Genomic DNA, 23965 nt, shown 5'->3' on the forward strand with positions numbered 1-23965 from the left:
CGCCAGTCCCTTCGAGGGATCCGAAAGGGGAACGGTGATCAGTTTCAAGTCCTGAGTCAGCATCTTTGAACATCTGTCCTTGGCTCAATATATAGATGCAGTTACAAAAAAGGCCTGCCAGCAGCTATCTTTTCTTTCGGAGTTCCAGGGACACTTACAAATTTCTACAGATGCACAGTGGAGAGCAATCAAACTGGTTGCATCAATATCCGGTGTGGAAGGGCCACTGTGCAGCATCGGGGAAAAAAGAACTGCAGGAAGTTGTAAACCTAGCCAGATAGCCTCCCCAGAATCAAGGAGACCTTCGAAAGATGATGCATCAAAAAGGTAGCATCGGTCATTAAGGGCCTCCATCATTCAGGACACTCTTCTCGTGGCTAATATTAAGGAGGAGGTGCAGAAGCCTGAAGTTGAAGTCACACTCAGGAACAGCATGGTCCGTTCCAGCATCACATTTCTGACTGGACATTTAACCCATGAAAAATTCCTCAGTATTTTATATCTTTTACCTCTCTTTGCGCTACTTATTTAATTTATTTGTTATATTTTCTTACTGTAATTGATAGTTTTTATGACTATGTATTGCAATTTGTCACTGCAGCAAAGCAGCAACGTTCACAACACCTGCTGTTGACTTTAAACCTGATTGATTCCTTCATCTTGCCCTCCCTGGGCCCCAGATATCCCATCGTTCGCATCAACTCCACCAAGGGTCTAGCCCTCCCCTCCATGGCCCCTATCACAACCATCCATTCCCTCAATCAAGACATCAAACATTTCCTTACTCCACTCTTTCCCTTTCCTTCTGGTTCACATCACTCTTCTAGGTCCCAATCTGCTGTCTCTTTCACTCGCTCCCCACATCCATGTTTAGAAATGTTAATTCCTCTTCCATCCCCACTCAGATAGATCTCTATCAAATCTTCGTTCAGCCTTGAAACTCCATTGAAAACAATACAAATTTATCTAGCCTCTCGTGATAGGACATGCCCTCTAAACTAGGCAGCATCTTGATAAGCCTCTTCTGCCACCTCTACAAAGCCTCAACATCCTCTCTATTGTGGAGCGATCAGAACTGTATGCAATACTCCAGATGTGGCCTAAATAGAGTTTTATTAATTTGCAGATAACCTCCTGACTTTTGAACTCAATTCCTTGACTAATAGAAGCAAACTTTCCATAAGCTACCTCAACCACCTCATAGACCTGGATAGCTATTTTGGAGGAGTTATGAACTTTGATCCCAAGATCTCTCTGCTCAGCAACAATGCTAAGGACCTTGCCCTTAACAGCGTAGTGTTTCTTTGCACTTTCAGTTTGTTTCTTTGTTTGTATGCTTCAGGTATTGGAACCTTGTGAAACTTTAAATCAAGCTGAATTACATCAGCTTTGCAGAATTGTGTTTAACACAGCTAAAACTCACCAAACACTCCAGCAGAAAACATCAAAGAAGGATGGATATTAAGAGGCAGGAAATTAGTACTGATATCCAATGTGTACTAACACTAGGAGAGGTTGGCTGTTCCCTGCAGGGTTCCCACGTTGAACACAAAACCTGAATGCATCTCTTGTTTTCTGGTGTGGAAAGTGATGGTCAGAGTGAACAAAAAGAATTGGAGCTAAAGCAGAGGCTGTTCTTTGAGTCTAGTGGACACCATAGGACAGTAAGATATAGGAACAGAAATGTACTCCATAATTTTATCATGGCTGATCGATTTCCCTCTCAGCTCCAATATCTTTTCTTCATGTTCTGACTAATCTGTCAACCTCTGCCTTAAATACACCCAGTCGCTTGGCCTCCACAGCCAGCTTTAGCACCAAATTACACAGATCCACGACTTCCTGGCTAAAGAATTTGCTCCTCATCACAGTTCTAAATGAATTTCCCTGTATTCCGAGGCTGTGTCCTCTATTCTTGTACATGCTGGAATTAAGGAGATTGAGAGGGGATCTGATTGCAACATATAAGTTTATTAAGGGATTGGACAAGATAGAGGCAAGAAATATGTTCCAGATGCTGGGAGAGTCCAGTACCAGAGGGCATGGTTGAGAATAAGGGGTAGGTCATTTAGGACAGAGTTAAGGAAAAACTTCTCCCAGAGAGTTGTGGGGGTCTGGAATGCACTGCCTCAGAAGGTAGTGGAGGCTAATTGTCTGGATGCTTTCAAGAAGGAGCTAGATAGGTATCTTATGGATAGGGGAATCGAGGGATATGGGGACAAGGTGGGAACTGGGTATTGTTAGTAGATGATCAGCCATGATCTCAGAATGGCGGTGCAGGCTCAAAGGGCCAAATGGTCTACTTCAGCACCTATTGTCTATTCTAGACGCCCCCACCACAGAAAACATCTCGTCCACATCCACTGCACAACCTGTTCCTCAGTGAGACTGGGGATATGGTGACATCACTGGCAATGTTTACTGTTTCTGCATTGTTACTTTTCTCTTGGGCTGGTGGGTTGCCGTGAAGCATTTGAACACCAGTTGCATTGATGTGTTATATAGTCACGTGGCAGGGACACTGAGTCCATTGAGAATCTGATGCCCATTCACACCAATGCTATGGAGAATGGCTGGGGTTGCTCTTTCTGTTGCCCATCAGTTTATCACTGGTGTGAGTTTGTGGGCCTGGTGGACCAAGTGCAATGGAGCAATGGTTTGGAATGAGGCAAAGTTTCCACCATTTATTTGGATTTGTTCACCGATTGGAGAACAGGACTGTTGCTTGTCCTGTGGGAATGGTGGAAGTGGGCTGGGTATATAAGAGGTTGCGTGATATCAGGTGACCCTTGAACTAATTCTCGTCACGTTGTCCGTTAGTTACAGACCCTGCACTGGGTGATCCATGTATAAATTATAACATCTTGGATCAGCCCTGGAGGAGTACAAATTCTCCTAGCACGAGTGGACAATGTTCGTCTGACACAAGTCTTGAACAAGGATGGTACAGATTCAGCAGGTAATGAGGGAATAATGTTATCAAACCCAGCATGAAGGGAGATTGAAGGGTGTGGGAAGGGAAAATGCTGGGTGACCAGATCATTGGTCATCACAATGGGACAGCGGGCAACTGTAGGGATAAGGGAGCTGACACATTTTGCACAGGGCCTGACTGACAGAGGGAGAAAAAAGGAAGATAGGAATAGAGAATAATAAAGGAAATGAGCTGATATTGGGGGAAGATTGAAAGCAGACAGGCTGAGAATAGGGTTCAGTTCTCTCAGTGAATAAGTTGCCTCAGTTTAGGAGTCTGTTCTCCAATTGTTGTTTCAGTTCCGGCGATTGGAGGATTCCTGAAGAAGAGCTTCCGGTGGGTGTCTGTTGTGGAAAGAGCCCAGGCTGGTTAGGAGGTAGGCTGTGTTCACAACAGTAGGGATTTCCTTCCCTGTTTTTTTAAAAAAAGGAGGGTCAGACTGATGACCTTGGTCTCTGCATAACATCCTAAGCATGGACCTGACAGATGCTTCTGACAGTCACTGAAACCACACACTGACCCTGAATCCTCATTGAGCCTGGCAGTGGAGGGCCACCTTCATGGTGTTTCTGGGCAGCAGTGCTGTGGGCCTGCCTGCTGACCACACTGAGTCTATGGGCTGCAATAAATGAGCAGTTCCTGATCTGGCTGAGGACTCTCTTTTGTGAACTACAGGTCTCAGTGCTTTCCACTTACTCTTGCTGTTTGCACAATTTTTTTTTCAATTACAAACTGGACATTCAGAGCAAACACGAGGAAATCTGCAGATGCTGTAAATTCAAACAACAACACACACAAAATGCTGGTGGAACAATAAAATAATATTTGCCTGGCCTGCTGTGTTCCACCAGCATGTTAAGTGTGTTGTCTGGACATTCAGAATTACTTTTCAGTACTACAGGTCTACTTCACCAGCGTGTTGCTGCTTCACGGAGGAGCTGAACTTGTTGGGGTCTGTGTAGCTGCCTGTTGAAGTTGGTGTGTGATGGTGGTGTGCAGTCTAACAGCCTGTGATTGTTTTGGTCATTTCACTTAATGATCACAAGGCCCTGTTGGACATTGGTAATATAATCTCCTACAAGTCTGGCTCACAGGTTTATTGGTGGTGTCGACAATGGGTGGGGCTGTGTAGCCTCAGCTGTATTGAGGATTAGGCATCGTGCCGCAGTTTGCAGGCATCCAGGAGAGAGGCTTCGCAGGCAGTGGACGTGACGGCCATGCTGACTTCGGTGCTGCCCTCCGGTTGTCTCTAAATGGAAGATTAGCTGGACTGGGTTCAACTGCATAATTGTGGTGCTTTGCTCTTGACACATTCATGGGCTCGGGGCATTGGGCTGTATTATATTTTGTGTGACTGTGTACATGTTATATGTGCCTTGTTCTATCTATGACTGTTCACAATGTGTTTTGGCCCTGTAGGAACACTGCTTTGTCTGACTGTATTCATGGCTATTTATTTATTACAGAGACTTGGCTGGCACCAGGGCAGGAATGGATTCTCAATATTCCTGGATTTCAGTGGACAGAGAGCGGGGGAGAAGGGCAGGAGGGGTGGCATTACTGGTCAGGGATACTGTTACAGCTACAGAAAGGGTGGGTAATGTAGCAGTTTCCTCTTTTGAGTCAGTATGGGTGGAAGTCAGGAACAGGAGGGGAGCAGTTACTCTACTGGGGGTATTCTATAGGCCCCCTGGTAGCAGCAGAGATACCAAGGAGCAGATTGGGAGGCAGATTTTGGAAAGGTGCAAAAATAACAGGGTTGTTATAATGAGTAACTTTAACTTCCCTAATATTGATTGGCACCTGATTAGTTCCAAGGGTTTAGATGGGGCAGAGTTTAAGTGTGTCCAGGATGGATTCCTGTCACAGTATGTTGACAGGCCGACTAGGGGGAATGCCATACCAGATCTAGTATTAGGTAACAAACCGGGTCAGGTCACAGACTTCTCAGTGGGTGAGCATCTGGGGGACAGTGAGCACCGCTCCCTGGCCTTTAGCATTATCATGGAAAAGGATAGAATCAGAGCGGACAGGAAAATTTTTAATTGGGGAAGAGCAAATTGTGCGGCTATAAGGCTAGAACTTGCAAGTGTGAATTGGGATGATGTTTTTGCAGGGAAATGTACTATGGACATGTGGTCATTGTTTAAGGATCTCTTGCAGGATGTTAGGGATAAATTAGTCCCAGTGAGGAAGATAAAGAATGGTAGGGTGAAGGAACCATGGGTGACAAGTGAAGTGGAAAATCTAGTCAGGTGGAAGAAGGCAGCATACATGAGTGTAAAGAAGGTTTCTTCTTTTTGTTAACTAGCAGGAATGCTAAATTACTGATAACGAGAATGGTATTCCTTTGTAAACCAAATGGGGATTAATGTTCTTTCTTCTGAGTCTGTAAGCTTTTGTTGATGGGCTTTTGGGCAGATCGGCGCGAGGGGGTCGAGAGAGAGGAAGCAATGCTCTAAGCTGGGCAAGGATCGGACCCCAAAGGGGGGTCCGAGGCCGGGAGATTCTCCGAGGGGGGGGGGATGAAGCTGGATGTGCTTGGTTGACCACTCGGAGGGTCCTGAGCTGCGAGTCGAGGAGTTCGGAGGGGATCGAATGGTGGCCAGAAGACTTCAGAAATTGAGCTCCAACGGCTGTGCACGAAGTGGTTTGGACTTTGATAAGTTTGGCGCCTTTTCTTTAATTTTCTCTTCATATATACTGTATCGTTATTAATCACTTAGTTATAGTAACCTTTATAAATTGTACTCATTTAATCGCATATGGTGTACTGTCTGTTTTTGGGTGAGGCGGGGACCTCACACAGCATCCACACCAGCTGATTACCCAGTTTGGCGGGGCTGAAGGCTGCTCCCCCTAGACGAGAACGAGCTGAGCGAGCCTGAGGCGACCCAAGGGGTTACATGAGGTTTAGGAAGCAAGGATCAGATGGGTCTATTGAGGAATATAGGGTAGCAAGAAAGGAGCTTAAGGATGGGCTGAGAGGAGCAAGAAGGGGGCATGAGAAGGCCTTGGCGAATAGGGTAAAGGAAAACCCCAAGGCATTCTACAATTATGTGAAGAGCAAAAGGATGACAGGAGTGAAGGTAGAACCAAATAGAGATAAAAGTGGGAAGATGTGTCCTGGAGGCTGTGGAAGTGAGCAAGGTCCTCAATGAATACTTCTCTTCGGTATTCACCACTGAGAGGGAATGATGATGATGAGGACAATATGAGTGAGGTTGATGTTCTGGAGCATGGTTGTAATTAAGGGACAGGAGGTGTTGGAGTTGCTAAAATACATTAGGATGGATAAATCCCTGGGGCCTGACGGAATATTCCTCAGGCTGCTCCACGAGGCGAGGGAAGAGATTGCTGAGCCTCTGGCTGGGATCCTTATGTCCTCGTTGTCCACAGGAATGGTACCGGAGGATTAGAGGGAGGCGAATGTTGTCCCTTGGTCAAAAAAGATACTAAGGATAGTCCGGGTAATTATAGACCAGTGAGCCTTGCATCTGTGGTGGGAAAGTTGTTGGAAAAGGTTCTTAGAGATGGGATCTGTGGGCATTTAGAGAATCATGATCTGATCAGGGACAGTCAGCATGGCTTTGTGAAGGGTAGATCGTGTCTAACAAGCCTGATAGAGTTCTTTGAGGAGGTGACCAGGCATATAGTTGAGGGTAGTGCAGTGGATGTGATCTGCATGGATTTTAGTAAGGCATTTGACAAGTTTCCACACAGTAGGCTTATTCAGAAAGTCAGAAGGCATGGGATCCAGGGAAGTTCGGCCAGGTGGATTCAGAATTGGCTTGCCTGCAGAAGGCAGAGGGTATTCTGATTGGAGGGTTGTGACTAGTGATGTCCCACAAGGATCTGTTCTGGGATCACTACTTCTCATGATTTTTATTAACAACCTGGATGTGGGGGTAGAAGGTTGGGTTGGCAAGTTTGCAGATTACACAAAGTTTGGTGGTGGTGTAGATAGTGTAGAGGATTGTCGAAGCTTGCAGAGACAGATTGATAGTATGCAGAAGTGGGCTGAGAAGTGGCAGATGGAGTTCAACCCGGAGAAGTGTGAGGTGGTACACTTTGGAAGGAAAACCTCCAAGGCAGAGTACAAAGTAAATGGCAGGATACTTGGTAGTGTTGAGGTGCAGAGGGATCTGGGGGTACATGTCCACAGATCCCTGAAAGTTGCCTCACAGGGAGATAAGGTAGTTAAGAAAGCTTATGGGGTGTTCATAAGTCGGGATAGACTTTAAGAGTCACGATATAATGATGCAGCTCTTTTTAAAAAAAAACATTAGTTAGGTCACACTTGGAGTACTGTGTCCAGTTCTGGTCGCCTCACTATAGGAAGGATGTGGAAGCATTGGAAAGGGTACAGAGGAGATTTACCAGGATGCTGCCTGGTTTAGATGATATGGATTATGATCAAAGATTAAGGGAGCTAGGGCTTTATTCTTTTGAGAGAAGGAGGATGAGAGGAGACATGATAGAGGTATACAAGATATTAAGAGGAATAGAGTGGATAGACAATGCCTCGTCCCCAGGGCACCACTGCTCAGTACAAGAGGACATGGGTTTAAGGTAAGGGGAGGGAAGTTCAAGGGGGATATCAGAGGAAGGTTTTTCACTCGGAGTAGTTGGTGCATGGAATGCACTGCCTGGGTCAGTGGTGGAGGCAGATACACTAGGGAAGTTTAAGAGACTACTAGACAGGCATATAGAGGAATTTAAGGTTGGGGGGTTATATGTGAGGCAGGGTTTGAGGGTTGGCACAACATTGTGGGCCGAAGGGCCTGTAATGTGCTGTATTATTCTATGTTATGTATGGTTGAATGACAATTAAACTTATTCCAGGTTCCCATCCCACTGTGACAGAGGGAGAGGTGATGAGAAAGGTTTGCTTCATGATGAATGGAAACATCATACCTGGATCTGGCATGAGTACAACTGGTGCAATTCAAAGCAACACCACGTGCCTGGATATTAAGGTCAAAAATTGCATTGGCTACTTTGTGTATCTGCTGAAGCCGACACCTAGTGATCACGCTGTGTACTGCACAGGTATGTCACTGTTCTCATTCACACAGAAGTGTAACGGGTGAGGGGAAATTCTGGGATGTCCTGAATCATCAGTACCAGCAGTGCACCCTGCCCCATATGTCCTTCTAAAGCAAACCGCCTAGTATGTGGCTCTAAAGTCAGATGGAGCACATTGTCTGCACATGTGGCTCGATCCTTACAAGTTACACGATCACAATATTATACAGGTTAGTCTCTGTTTAAGCTTTACACTTCCAAACAAGTGATTGCTTCCTTGTACATGGATTCTGCGCCTTCAGTTTTAACACTGCATCTTTTCTTTGGTGGAGTGACTCATGTAGCTCCAATGTGAACACTGAACTCTTGCTCTCTGCATGTCGTATCAGAATCAAGTTTATTATCACCAGCATATGTTGTGGAATTTGTTAACTTAGTAGCAGCAGTTCAGTGCCACACATAAAATAGAAAGAAAAAAAATAATAAATCACTCAATTTGTGAATGTAAATGTGATACACACCTTCATTACTCAGGGTACAGAATACAGAACTTGAAAAAACCTTGTCAGACGTCCATGGTAGTTTTGGTACCCAGATCATGGGAAGAATGCAGGGGTGATGCAATGGCACATCACCATGTTGGAGTGTTTCGGTTATGATGAGAGAGTGGAAAGGTTAGGCATGTTCTCCTGGAGCAAAGGAGGTGAAACAGGAATATCAGATTGGTGGATAAAGGAGGTACCGAAAGGGTAGACAGCAGGTAACCCTTCCCATATCAATGATACGGAATAGATGGCTTTGTTGCAAAATTTACAGAAGACCATAAGACAAAGGAGCAGAAGTCAGCCATTCGGCCCATCGAGTCTGCTCTGCCATTTATCATGAGCTGATCCATTCTCCCATTTAGTCCCACGCCCGCGCCTTCTCACCATAACCTTTGATGCCTTGGCTACTCATATAGTTATCAGTCTCTGCCTTAAATAGACTCAATGTCTTGGCCTCCACTGCCGCCCGTGGCAACAAATTCCACAGCTTCACCACCCACTGGCTAAAAAAAAAAATTTTTTGCATCGTTGTTCTGAATAGGCCCCCTCCAATCCTCATGTCCTCTCGTACTAGACTCCCCCACCATGGGAAACAACTTTGTCACATCCACTCTGTCCATGCCTTTCAATTTTCAAAATGTTTTTATGAGGTCCCCCCTCATTCTTAACTCCAAGGAGTACCATCCAAGAGCGGTCAAAAGTTCCTCATATGTTAACCCTCTCATTCCCGGAATCAATCTAGTGAACCTTCTCTGAACCCTCTCCAATGTCAGCACACCCTTCCTTAAATAAGGAGCCCAAAACTGCACACAGTATTCCAAGTGAGGTCTTACCAATGCCTTATAGAGCCTCAACATCACATCCCTGTTCCTATACTCTATTCCTCTAGAAATGAATGCCAACATTGCGTTCACCTTCTTTACAACCGACTCAGCCTGGAGGTTAACCTTAAGGGTATCCTGCACGAGGACTCCCAAGTCCCGTTGCATCTCAGAACTTTGAATTCTCTCCCCATTTAAATAATAGGCTGCCCGTTTATTTCTTCCACCAAAGTGCATGGCCATACACTTTCTGACATTGTAATTTATTTGCTGCTACTTTGCCCATTCTCCCAATCTATCCAAGTCTCTCTGCAGACTCTGTTTCCTCAACATTACTGGCCCCTCCACCTACCTCTGTATCATCAGCAAACTTAGCCACAAATTCATCTATTCCATAATTCAAATTGTTGATATACAACATAAAATGAAGCGGCCCCAACAAGGACCCCTGTGGAACACCACTGGTAACCGGCAGCCAACCAGAATGAGATCCCTTTATTCTCACTCTGTTTCCTGCCAATCAGCCAACGCTTTATCCACGTATGTAACTTTCCTGTAATTCCATGGGCTCTTGTTTAGCAGCCTTGTATGTGGCAACTTGTCAAAGGCCTTCTGAAAATCCAAATACACAACATCCACTGCATCTCCCATGCCTAGCCTACTTGTAAGGTCCTCAAAAAATTGCAATAGGTTTGTCGAGCGGGACTTTCCATTAAGGAAAGCATACTGAGTTTGGCCTACCTTGTCATATGCCTCCAGGTACTCCATTATCTCATCCTTGACAATCGACTCCAACCACTGATGTCAAGCTAACAGGTCTATAATTTCCTTTTTGCATCCTTGCCCCCTCCTTAAATAGCGGAGTGACGTTTGTAATCTTCCAGTCCTCTGGAACCATGCCAGAATCTATTGACTTTTGAAAAATCATTGTTAATGCCTCTGCAATCTCCATTCTCCACAGCTACTTCCTTCAGAAGAGGAGGGTGCATTCTGTCTGGTCCAGGAGATTTATCTGCCCTTAGACTATTCAACTTCCTGAGTACTTTCTCTGTCGTAATTGTGACTGCGCACACTTCTCTTCCCTGACACCCTTCAATGTCCAGTATACTGTTGATGTCTTCCTCAGTGAAGACTGATGCAAAATACTTGTTCAGTTCCTCCGCCATCTCCTTATCTCCAATTACAATTTATCCAGCATCATTTCCTATCAGTCCTATATCTACTCTCAATGGTCTTTTAATCTTTATATACTTGAAAAAGTTTTTTGTATATTCTTTGATATTATCTGCTATCTTCCTTCTATAGTTCATTTTTTGTCTCTATGACTGCCTTAGTTTCCTTTTTTAAGCTTTTTAAAAACTTCCCAATCCTCTGTCTTCCCACTAATTTTTGCTTGCTTGTATGCCCTCTGGCTTTAACTTCTCTTGTCAGCCATGCTTGCATCCTTTTTCCCATTCGAAAATTTCTTCTTTTTTTGGAATATATTTGTCTTGCACTTTCCCCACTTCTCGCATAAACTCCAGCCACTGCTGCTCTGCCGTCCTTCCCGCTAGTGTCCCTTTTCAGTCAACTTTGGCCAACTCCTCTCTCATGCCACTGTAATTTCCTTTAATCCACTGAAATACCGACAAATCCAATTTTGACTACTCTTTCGCAGATTTACAGTGAACGCAATCATGTTATGATCACTGCCTCCTAAGGGTTCCTTCACTTCAATCTCTCTAATCAACTCTGGTTCATTACATGATACCAATCTAGTACAGCTGATCCCCCTAGTGGGCTCAACATGCTGTTCTAAAAAGACATCTTGTTGATATTCCGTGAATTCTTTCTGTTGATGCCGACTTGATTTTCCCAACACTTGCATGTTAAAATCCCCCACAATTACCATAACACTGCCCTTCTAGCAAGCCTTTTCTATTTCCTGTTGTAATTTGTAATCCGCATCATTGCATTCGGAAGCCATCAGGGTCCTTTTACCCCTGTGATTTCTTAGCTTAACTCATAAATTTTCTGCACATTCTGATCCCATGTCACGTCATTCTAATGAGTTAATATCATTTCTTATTAACAAAGCCATGCTACCCCCTCTGCTGACCTGCCTATCCTTCTGATACACTGTGCATCATTGGACATTCAGATGCCAGAGACATGAATCCTTTAGCCACGTCTCAGTGATGACCACAATATCATACCTGTCAATCTGTTGCTGTACGACTAGATCATCCACCATGTTCCCTATGCTGCGTGCACTTAAGTCCTGCATTTGGTACTTTTTGCTTTGATTGCACTTCAACTTTATTGCACTGCAACTCATCCCAATGGCTGCAAATTTGCCTCATCACCAGCCTGTCCTTCCTGATATCTTTACTACTCACCATCTTGGATTTATTTCCATTTCCCCCTCTTCCGCTTCATCATTCCAGTTCCCATTCCCCTGCCAAATTAGTTTAAACCCTCACTAACAGCTCTATTAAACCTTCCCGCCAGGATATTTGTCCCACTTCATAGGACCAATTTCCCCCCGAAGAGATCCCGATGATCCAAGAATCTGAAGCCCTGCCCCCTGCACCAGTATCTCAGCCACGTATTCATCTGCCTGATCCTACTATTCTTGCCCTCACTAGCACATGGCACAGGTGGCAATCCTGTCTTTATCAATCTTTTTATTAGTTAAATGAAAAAGTACATGTATATATAAACAAGGTGAATTATCAATAATATCTATATCAATAACAATTTGAATAAAAGGAAAAATAAATGCTATCAAGATCAAAGTATTAATCTAATAGTATATAATAAAGAGAAATGTATTTGATTCTCCTCTTGTCCATAAAAAGAAAAAAGATAAAGAAACTTATGATTGACATATATAGAAAAAAACACAAAAAACAAAAGAACTGGACAGCTCAGACTGAGAGTGAAAATAAAAAAAAACAAGGGAAAGCTTTCTGATCAAATCAAGAACTACAAAAAGGTAACTTGAAGGACCATTAGTCAGAGCATATGAAAATATTGAATAAAAGGTCACCAAGAGTCCTCGGATTTACAGGATGTATCAAATGTCGGACTTATTTTCTCTAAACATAAACAGAACATCATGGAGGTAAGCCAGTGAATAACAGTAGGTGGATTAGAATCCTTCCACTTAAGCAAAATGCCTCTCCTAGCCAATAAAGTTGTAAAAGCTATCATCCGTTGAGCAGAAGTAGGAATATCTCCTGCTTCCAAAGGAATGATCCCAAAAATTGTAATGAGTAAATTCAGTTGTAGATCCAAATTCAGAACCTTTGACAAAGTTTTGAAGACTTCTTTCTAAACATTATCTAACTTGATAGAAGACTAGAACATGTGTGTTAAAGTAGCCACCTCAATATTACATCTATCACAAATAGGATTAACATTAGGAAAAATACAGGTTAATTTGTCCTTTGACATCTGCGCCCGATGCAATACCTTGAACTGTATCAAGGTGTGATGGGTACAAATAGAAGAGGTATTTACCAAATGAAAAATTCATCTATCGACATCCGTCACTCCTTGATTCAGTTCAAGTTATTGCACAGGGTGCATATGTCAAAAGATAAACTAGCACATTTTTTCTAATATAAATCCCACCTGTGATAGATGTAATGCTGAGGTGGCTACCTTAACTCATATGATTTGGTCTTGTATAAAGCTAAATCATTTTTGGAGAGATGTTTTTAGAACATTATACAAAGTCATAGGTTTGGACCTACAGCCTAATTCACTTACGGCATTCTTTGGGATCACTCCGACGGAAGCAGGAGATGTAGCTTTTTCAACTTTATTGGCTTGGAGAGCTATTTTGTTGAATTGGAAGGATCCCAATCCACCTACTGAATTTTCTTTTTGGCTCTCCTCCATTATATCATGTTTAAGCTTGGAAAAAATTAGAAGTCAGATGTTTAATACATCTTTTCAATTTGAGCAAACCTGGCCACCTTTCATTCAATATTTTCAAATGATTAAAATTTTCTGTTTTTTTTTTTACGTTTTTGGGTAATTTTTTTTCTGCTCCGTGAAGTTTCAGATTTGACCAGAAGAATTTTTCGCTATTTTGTAATTATATACTCAAATGGACTGCCCAGTCTTTTATTTGTTTTAGGCTAGTTTAGTGGGGTTTTTTCTTCTCAATAATAGAAATTGAGTCTTTTTTATGAACTGTTAAGAGGAATTGTGGTTCCTTTTATATATTAGCTCAATATTATACTGTACATGATTTTGACAGTCAATATTCCTTTGTACTTTTATTGAAATATGTATTTGATATAACTTCTCTGATTTGCACTTTCGACTTTGTAATCTCGACTACTGATCTTAGAAAGCAAAAAAGGAGGAGCTCCCAATAAAGAGGCCAAAGAATACCCCTTCACCAAGTTTTTCTCCAAATCCACCCATAAGGGACAATTGTGTATATTTGAAAAATGAATCCAGAAAGTGATATAACGAATATTAATTGTCCGTAGTACAATCTGAAGTTTGGCAAAGCCATACCATCATATGTTTTTAAAATTTCTGCAATAAAAGTTTCCTCAATTTAGGGTTTTTATTATTCCAAACAAAAGGTTGAATTTTAGAGTCTATTCTATCAAAAAACTGTTCAGGAACAAAAGAGGGGATTGCTTGGAATACATAAAAACTTTAGTAATACTATCATTTTAATAGCATTAATCTGGCCAATTAATGATAAAGTCGTAGGAGATCATTTAGAAATTACCTGCTGCGTATACTTAATGGAAGAAAGTTATATGTATACAAGTCGTTAAATTGTTTGGTAATTTTAATACCGAGATAAGTAAAGTTATTTTTAGCAATAATAAAAGGACATTGATCATATTGACCAAAATAATTTGTAATAGGAAATAACTCACTTTTATACAAATTTAATTTATGTCCAGATAAACTACTAAATTCAGAAAATATAAATAACAAAGCAGAAATTGATTTCTTAGAATCTGAAATATAAAGTAACAAGTCATCTGCATACCACGAAACCTTATGCATTTTATCTCCTTTCTTAATACCTGATACGCCATGGGAGCCCCGAATAGCAATAGCGAGAGGTTCCAAATCTAAATTAAGTAACATCTGACTGAGAGGGCAGCGCTGCTGGCTACCTCTATATAACCTATGATAAGAAGATTTTTAATTATTAGTTATAACTGCTGCCAAAGGGGCTTGATAAATCCAGTTAATCCAGGGACTAAAGCATGGACCAAAATTAAATCTTTCTAAAAACTGAAATAAGTAGGGGCATTCTACCCTATCAAAGGCTTTCTCTGCATCAAGAGAAACAACACATTCAAATTCAAATGGAAGGGAATGAATGATATTCAGTAATCTACAAATATTTAAATATGAATATCTATTCTTAATAAATCCAGTTTGATCCTTAGAAATAACATTAGGTAAAGCATTCTCAAGCTTGTTAGCCAAAACTTAGAAAGAATTTTGGAATCACCATTTAACAAAGAAATTGTTCTGTAAGAGGCACATTCAAACAAATCTTTTCCTTTTATAGGAATTAATGAAATTGATGCCTCATAAAAAGTTTTTGGGAGGTTCACAGATGTATTTTCAGTGAAAATTTGGCATAGATGAGGTGTAGGAATATCTGTAAGCATCTTTAAAAACTTCTACTGTAAACCCATCTGGTCCCGGAGCTTTACCTGATTGAAAGAAGATATAACTCTTACTATTTCCTCTCGATTAATGGGTGCATCTAAAGTATTCATATCTTGGGTAGAAATTTGGGGTATATTCAATCTTTATAGAAATTCATTCATAGAAGTGGTGTTGTCCGAAAAATCAGATTCATAAAGATTAGACTAAAAGTTCAAACAAACCTTATTAATTTCCTGACCGTCAGATGTTTCAGTTCTGTCAGATCTTCGTACGTTCAAAATTTGCCTTCTAGCCATTGTTGCTTTGAGTTGAGCAGCTAACTGTTTACCTGATTATTCTCCATGTATAGAAAAGTGACTTTTAGATTTAAAATGTTGCTGCTAAATGGGATAAGTTAATAGCAAGTCTTGCTGCATTTGAAATTTCACCCTTTGTAAAAATCTTCAGCAGGTAAAACTGAATAAACTTTATCTATTTCTTTAATCCTGTTAGTAATCACTAAAAGCTCCACTTTAGTTTTCTTTCTTAAAGCTGCTGAATATGAAATTATATTTCCCCTAAGAAAAGGTTTCATCATATCCCAAATAACCAACTTTGATATACCCTCAGTAGCATTTAATACAAAAATTTAAGAGATTTGTTCTTTTTTAAAACTTAGAAATGTTGAATCATGGAGCAGTGCAGCATTAAATCTCCATTGAGCTGCCTTCCGTGAGTTATCAGAAAGCTTCAGTGTGAGTTTTATAGGTGTGTGATCCAACAGCGCAATAATGTCAGCAACAAAGGATACCAATCGTGTATCTAACAAAAAATAATCAGTTCTTGAATATTTATGATGTTTTTGTGGAAAAAGGGAATATCTTTATCTTTAGGATGTAGACATCTCCAAATATCTAACACACTGTATTCTAGTAAAAAGTAATTAATGCAGGATGCAGCCTTATTAGGAAGGCATGGATTGGTCAATGACCAATCAATTGAGGGATTGAGACAGCAGTTAAAGACACTGCCCATAACCAACTTGTATTCATTAAAATGCGGCAGTGCAGAAAATAACCTCTGAAAAATTCAGGACTATCTACATTAGGCATACACACATACCAATACCACCTTTTGACCACATAACAAACCAGTAACAATTAATTATCTTCCAATTGAATCAGTGACAGTGTTAAAATGTACAAAAAAGACTTTAAAATTAATAAAAATACTCTATTTTTTGGAATTGATGAGTGATATTGAGAACCCTTCCAAAATTTAAAAGAATGATTTCATCTTCCCTACGGATGTGGGCCTCTTCCACAAAATAATATTGGCTTAAAATGTTCTTAATTTCTGAAAGACCTTCTACACTTAATAGGTTGATTCAAGCCATTCAGGTTCCAGGAAATTATATTAATTTTATTAACATCCATACTGAGGTTTAAATTTAAGGATTTATTAAAAGAATTAGTGCACCAAAGCAAGCAGAACCTGCAGGGAGGAATAGAATGGATTTGATCAGCAAGAAAAAAAAACACCATGATTGACCAGAAAACCTCTTAGGACTGCCCAATCGATAAAAACCTAATTAATAGCACTAAACAGGATGAGGACAGGTTTTTCTGCTTCTGGAAAGTACCTCTATTTCACTCGCTGTCGGATAGTAAAATAAGAAGCATTTCTATATTTCCTAGTCCCAAAATCCCTTTTGTACACTTTAATACTACTACTGATTCGAATGGAAGATATTTAATTGCTACTGGTTTATTATGTGAGCAAAAGGTAGCTTTGGTGTGTGTATACGCACCTAATGTAGATAATTCTGATTTTGTAAAGTTTTTTTCAGAGTTACCGAATCTTAATGAATATAAGCTGCTCATGGGTGGTGACTTTAATTGTTGCTTAAATCTGGCGATTGACAGGTCATCAACCAATCCATCACTTCCTAATAAAGTGGCAACATGTGTTAACTTTTTTATTAGAATATGGCCTTGTCGATATTTGCAGATATAAACAGCCCAATGATAAAGATTTCTCTTTTTTTCTCACAGGTCCATCACAAGTATTCTTGAATTGATTACTTTTTTTCTAGATACACGTCTGTTAAACTCCGTTGTTGAATGAACGTATGACATCATTGCGCTCTCAGATCACGCGCCTTTAAAGTTAACCCTTAAGCTTTGGGATAGATTTTTGAAAATCTCACAGTGGAGATTGAACCCCGTATTGTTATAGGATCCAGCTTTTGTTAATTTTATTAAGGAGCAAATTTCTATATATTTTTAATTTAATACAACTGAAGGAATGTCAATTTTGGCTACATGGGACACCTTGAAATCTTTTCTTAGGGGACAGATAATCTCATATTCAGCAGCCTTGAGAAAGAAAACTAAAGCAGAATTGTCAGTGCTTATTAATAAAATTAAACAGATAGATAGTGTATTCAGTTAAACCTACTGAAGAACTATATAAAGAAAGGGTCGAACTTCAATCACAGTATGATTTGCTTCTGACCTTTCCCATTGAACAGCAAATTTTTAAATCTAAAAGTTTATTTTATATACATGGGGAAAAATCTGCTAAACTTTTAGCGGGTCGGTTAAAGGTTGGGATGGTCAGAAGACAGATTTTAAATATTTGCCGACCAGATAGAACAGAAACGTTGGATTCTTATGAAATTAATAAGATATTTATGGACTTTTATTCCAATCTTTAGAAATCTGAATTCTCTGATAATACTATTACTATGATTAGATTTTTGCAAAGGTGAAACATACTTCAAATTTCTATTCAAGATGTTTATATGTTAGATGCACCTATAAAACAAGAGGAGATAGCCAAGGCTATATCCTCTATGCAATTAGGTAAAACATAGATGCTTTACCTAAGCATACTTCTGATGGTTATACGGTAGAATTTTACAAGACTTTTCATGAAATGCTTATACCACATCTTCATTAAACATTCACCAATTCTACATCCTCTCGGAAGCTTCCTAAAACTTTTTATGAGGCATTAATTTCATTGATTCCAAAAAAGGAAAAGACCCACTGGAATGTGTATCCTATAGACCTATTCCTTTACTGAATGTAGATTTTTAAATTCTCTTTGAGATTCTAGCAAATAGGCTTGAGAATATATTGCTTAATGTTATCTCAAACGATCAAATAAGATTTATTAAAAAATAGGTACTCATATTTTAATATTTGAAGATTGTTAAATATCATTTATTCCCCCTCAGCCAAAGAATCTGAATGTATTGTATCTTTGGATGCAGAGAAAGCCTTGGATAGGGTGGAGTGGCCTTATCTATTTCAGGTTTTGAAGAGGTTTAATTTTGGTCCAGGGTTTATTTCCTGGATTAAATTGACATAATGCCCCGGTAGCTGCGGTTCTAACCAATAATCAACAGTCTCCTTATTTTAGATTATATAGAGGTACCCGTCAGGGTTGTCCCCTTAGTCCTTTATTATTTAATTTGGCTCTAGAACCATTTGCTATTACTCTTAGGGATTCTAATTCTGTGCAGGGTATTAGGAGAGGGGATAAATTACATAAGGTTTCGTTATATGTGGATGATTTATTAGTTTATATTTCAAATCCTAGGAAAGCTATTCCTTTTATGTTATCTATATTTATGGAATTTGGTATTTTTTCTGGATAGAACCTTAATTTCCATAAAAGTGAATTATTTCCTATTAATAATTATTCTGATTATTATGATAAAATACCTTTTAATATTGCCAAAAACCGGTTGACTTACCATGGTATCAAAATTACTAAAAATTTTAAAGACCTATGTAGGTATAATTTCTTCCATTTAGTTGAATATACTCAACAGGCACTTTCTAAATAGTCACCTATGTCGACATCATTGATAGGTCGAATAAATGCTATAAAAATGTTTATTCTACCAAAATTTTATATACATTTCAAGCAGTTCCCTCTTGTTCCAAAAACATTTCTTGATAAAATAGATTCTCTGATTTTGTCTTACGTTTGGAATAATAAAAGTTCCAGATTGAATAAACTTTTATTGCAAAAATCAAAAAAGATGGAGGGCTGGCTTTACCAAACTGTAGATTTTATTATTGGGCAATTAATATTCATTATATTACTTTTTGGATTTATGATATAGACGACCAAGATTGCCCTTCACAGTTACAGCTGGAGGAAAATTCAGTAGTGGGGTTTTCGTTAGCTTCTTTATTAGGAGCTCCTCTTCCGTTTTCGCTGTCCAGAATAGGTAGACAAGCTCTCAACCCTATTGTTAACCATACTTTAAAAATTTGGTTTCAATTTCATAGATTTTTTGAATTAAATGACTTTCTATTTTCTAGTAATATTTATTCTACTTTCTTTTTTAAACCATCAACTTTGGATAAGGCTTTTTTAACATGGAAAATTAAGGGAATAAAAACTTTTTTAGATTTGTTTTCACAAGACTGTTTAATGTCTTTTTCACAGTTAATGGATAAATATATCTCTAATACACATTTTTTCAGGTATTTACAGGTTAGGAATTTCTTCTTTACTGAATTACTCCTCGGCATGCTCTTTAAATTTGGCTTATGTTATTTTTCAGTTTAAACCCTTTCAAAACTGATTAATAGCTATAATTTATAAACAGTTAATGAATGCTCGCATGTTGCCTAATGATAGGGTTCAACGCACCTGGGAAGTAGAACTTCAACATTCACTTTCAGACGATCAATGGAGTAAAAATTATTATTTAGTCCATAATTCATCTATCTGTGCATGCCATATCTTAATTCAGTTTAAGATAGTAGACAGGGCCCATATCTCCAAAGATAAATTGGCGCATATTTTTCCTAATATAAGCCCTATTTGTAACAGATGTAATGCAGAAGTGGCAACTCTAACTCATATGTTTTGGTCATGTGTAAGTTTAAATAATTTTTGGAGGGATGTGTTTGGAATATTATCTAAAGTTATAGATATGGATGTTCAACTTAATCCACTTACAGCAATTTTTGGGATTATTCCAGAGGAAGCAAGCAAAGTGTCTGCTTCCGCCCAATATGCGATAGCTTTTTCAACTTTACTGGCAAGGAGAGCTATTTTGCTACACTAATCTGCCTACCGTTTTCTATTGGCTTTCCTCCATTATGTCATGTCTAAGCTTGGAGAAAATTAGAAGCCGGACATTTGATACATCCTTTAATTTTGCACAAGTCTGGTGACCCTTTATTCAATATTTTCACATGATTTAATTTATTTTTATTAATTTATTTTTCTTTATTCTCTTTGGGGGAAAATCCTTATCCATGAAGGTTCGGAGATGACTGGAAGGATGTGTTTTTTCCTCTCTTTTTTTCTAATTTTATCCTCAATTGGACTGCCCAATCTTTCCTTTTCTTCTTTTTCTTTCTCTTTTTTGTTTCAGTTTAGTTGGTGGTTTTTTTTTCTTTATCAATAAAATTTCCAATCTTTTTTTATGATTGCTATGAGGAGTTGTAGTTTTTTTTTTAACCATTGTATATGTAACAGCATAATATTTTACCTATTTGATTTTGACATTATATACTTTCTGTTTTTATTATTGCTGTTTATTTGTCTTTTATATTATCTACTTGCTAAACTCCTCTTCCAATTGGTATATTCTTTATTTGAAGATCAATAAAAAAGATTGGAAAATGAAATAGCACCACCCCCTTCCCCCCAAGCCCAAAAAAAAACATCCAATAGGTGGATAGCAAGTCAACTACTAATAGAGACTCTTTTAAAAAAAAATAAAATAAATTAAAAAAAAGTTATATACTAACACCACTGACTCAAGGTACAACATCAAATATGTAGGAAAAATATCAAAAAAATATCCGTATTATGTCTAACAGAGGTTAAAATGTAATTAACAGTGGCCATCTTAAATTTGTTTAATAAACCTTGACCATATATTCAAAAAAGAAAAATCTAATCAAATAATATGATATGACTAATATTAAACTTTTACAGATCCAAAAAGAAAGCAGATGGTTTAAAAAAAAACTGCCAGACGATATCTGGAGCAACAGAACATAAATTAAACTTTCAACGATTGAGCTGTAAATGACTCTCGACTAAAGATTGAATTCAATATTATGTTTAATAGATGCTAGCACATAATTAACAGTAGTCATCTTAAATTCATTAAGCAGAAATTGATCATATATTTAGAATAAAAAATACATTGCAACTTATGTTAGATTCATTCAAATCTTAAAAAAGGAAAAAATATACAAGAATCAAAGTGATGACTATACAGACATAGAACATAGACTAGACTTTAAACGATTCGACTACACACGATTGTAAACTAAGGATTAAATGTTGAAGTTGCTTGCAGAACGGCACTGGAGAAGTTGGTTACGCAACCGACTTAAACTGGTTGAGAAACTTCCTAGCTTCCTCAGGAGAATCAAGATATTTAGGACGAATGTTAGGCGGAAAAATTATCAAGCGGGCAGGATAGTGCAAAGTTGGGTGAAGACGTTTCCTATACAATTCTGCCATCACGTCTCAATATTTAATTCTTTCTGCATAAAATTCAGGGGCAGAAAAATACCAGAGGGCATGGGTTAAGAGTGAAGAGGGAAAAGTTTAAAGGGATCATTGGGAGGGGGGGGGGGCTTCTTCACACAGAGAGTGATGGGAGTGTGGAGTGAGCTGCCAGATGAAGTGGTAAAAGCAGGCTCACTTTTAACATTTAAAAAGAACTTGGACAGGTATATGAATGAGAGGTGTATGGAGGGATATTGGCCAGCTGCAGGTCAGTGGGACTAGGCAGAAAAAATGGTTTGGCACAGCCAAGAAGGGCCAAAAAGCCTGTTTCTGTACTGTAAAGTTCTTATGGTTTTATGGCAAAATCTTCAACTATACGAAACTCCACACAGTTGTAAGTTAACTTCCCCCACTTCCTAGCATCTCGAAGAATTGCTCTTTCGTAGCAAAATAATGTAAACTCAGAATCGTCGCTCGTGGTTTCATCTCAACCGATGGCTTGTTGAGGGGGATTAGGTGCGCCCTGTCTATTAACGGAGAGGTTTCAAGTATCTCACTAAAATATGAGTAAAACATACTCGTAAAAAAACATTAATGGCTCATCGGTTTCCATATTTTCAGGGAAACCCAGTATATGTAAATTCATCCTTCAGCTTCTACTTTCCAGATCGATCGTTTTCTTTTTAATGCTTGATGGTTCCGATGAAACCTCAGCAATTTTCTTTTCCATAGTAGAAATCTTTAACTCCTGCTCTTTAATGACTTGATGTATTGTCTCTTGTTGTCTTCCAATTTTATTAGTATCCATTTTATGCGTTTGATATTGACATTCCAGATTCCTCGAAGATCCCTGGATGGCAGATAGAGTATTTTCAGGCTTTTCATTAGCATTCGTCAATTTATCAATTTTAGAATCCACCATTCCAATTTTGATATTAGTATCTTGTATCAATAAGAACTTTCTTTCAGGAGTGTAGGTTTCTTCTACCTCCCTTGTAAATTGGGTTTGTTCAGTTTCAGAACCAATTTTGCCACGTCTTAGTTCCTTTCCAGTTTGGGTTCCAGCCATCGTAATTAAATCGAAAATCCTTCACCAAAAGTAGTGAATCTTCAAAGTTTATACAAAAGTAGCAGGGGAAAGTATGTTGTAAAAGGATAGAGAAGAGCCAACAAGCTTCTTACTCCACGAGCTGCCCAGAAGAGACTCTCACAATCCTGAGATTACTACCCCGGAGGTCCTGCTTCTCAGCTTCCTTCCGAACTCCCGGAAATCTCTCTTCAGGACCTCCTCCCTTTTCCTATTTATGTCATTAGTACCAACATGTACCAAGACTGTTGGCTGTTCACCCGCACCTTCAGAATGTTCTTAACCTGATCCGAGACATCCCATACCCTGGCAGCTGGGAGGCAACACACCATGCAGGTATCTCTATCAGGCTCACAGAATCTCCTGTCTGTTCCCCTGACTATGGAATCTCCTATGACTACTGCATTCCTCTTCTCCCTCCGTCCTTACTGCATAACAGCGCCAGGCTCAGTGCCAGAGACCAGGTCACCGTGGCCGTCCCCTGTCAGGTCATCCCCCTCAACAGCGTCCAAAACGATATACTTGTTGCTGAGGGGGGCAGCCACTGGGGTGCTCTCCACTATCTGGGCATTTCCCTTCCCCCTCCTGACAGTCACCCAGTTTTCTGACCCCTGTAGCCTAGGGATGACTACCTCCCTGTGTCTCCTGTCTATCACCTCTTCACTTTCTCTAATAAGCAGTAGGTCATCAAGCTGCAGCTCCAGATCCCTAACACGGTCTCTGAGGAGCTGCATCTCAGTGCACCTGGTGCAGATGTGGCCATCAGGGAGGCTGGAGGTCTCCCGGGATTCCCACATCTGACACCCTGAATAAAGCACTAACCTTGCAGACATGCTACTTAGTTCCACAAGAATGAAAGAAGGAAAAATGTTTACTCACCTTGCCAAACACACAAACTTTTTAAACCGTTAGCTAGTTCCGTTAGCTGTGTGAGCCCTGCTGTTTCTCCATCTGTCCGGGCCAATTTGCCAAGGGGGACAAAAAGAGTTGGTGCTTTGCTCTCACCAACTCCCGTTACTGCCTTACCCCATTGAGCCAAAGCCCTACACTCTGTTGCCACTCACTCCTCTGCCCGATGTATAGGGTGGTCTTTTTAAGGTCTCTACGCTGTCATGTCTACATCACATGCCTGTGCAGTCTCGTCCTTTTTGTACTCGAAGAAGTTTTTTTAAAAGTTCTTACCATCTGTAAAAGTTTGCAGCTGGTAGGTAGAGGGGCAGGTAGTTTTCAGGAAGTACAGAGATGAGAGAAGGGCTTAGACAGATTAGGAGAATGAGCCAAGAAGTTGAGGATTAAGTGCAGTATCGGGAAGTGTATGGTCACGCACTTTGAGGAAATAAAGGGTTAGAGTATTTTCTAAGTGGAGAGAAAATTCCAA

General features: G+C 39.7%; 1 protein-coding gene across 1 annotated transcript in view; it reads left to right on the forward strand.

Moving 5' to 3' along the window:
* Positions 1–23965, forward strand: part of LOC132401290 (uncharacterized) — an 88536-nt gene that overhangs the window by 41470 nt on the left and 23101 nt on the right. Inside the window, exons 6-8 of the mRNA XM_059983388.1 lie at positions 2821–2959; positions 3274–3350; positions 7820–8026. Of these exons, the coding sequence (XP_059839371.1) occupies positions 2821–2959; positions 3274–3350; positions 7820–8026 (423 nt within the window). The remainder of the gene's footprint in view (positions 1–2820; positions 2960–3273; positions 3351–7819; positions 8027–23965) is intronic.

The sequence above is a fragment of the Hypanus sabinus genome, chromosome 10, assembly GCF_030144855.1.
Source record: "Hypanus sabinus isolate sHypSab1 chromosome 10, sHypSab1.hap1, whole genome shotgun sequence".
Taxonomy (NCBI): Eukaryota; Metazoa; Chordata; class Chondrichthyes; order Myliobatiformes; family Dasyatidae; genus Hypanus; species Hypanus sabinus.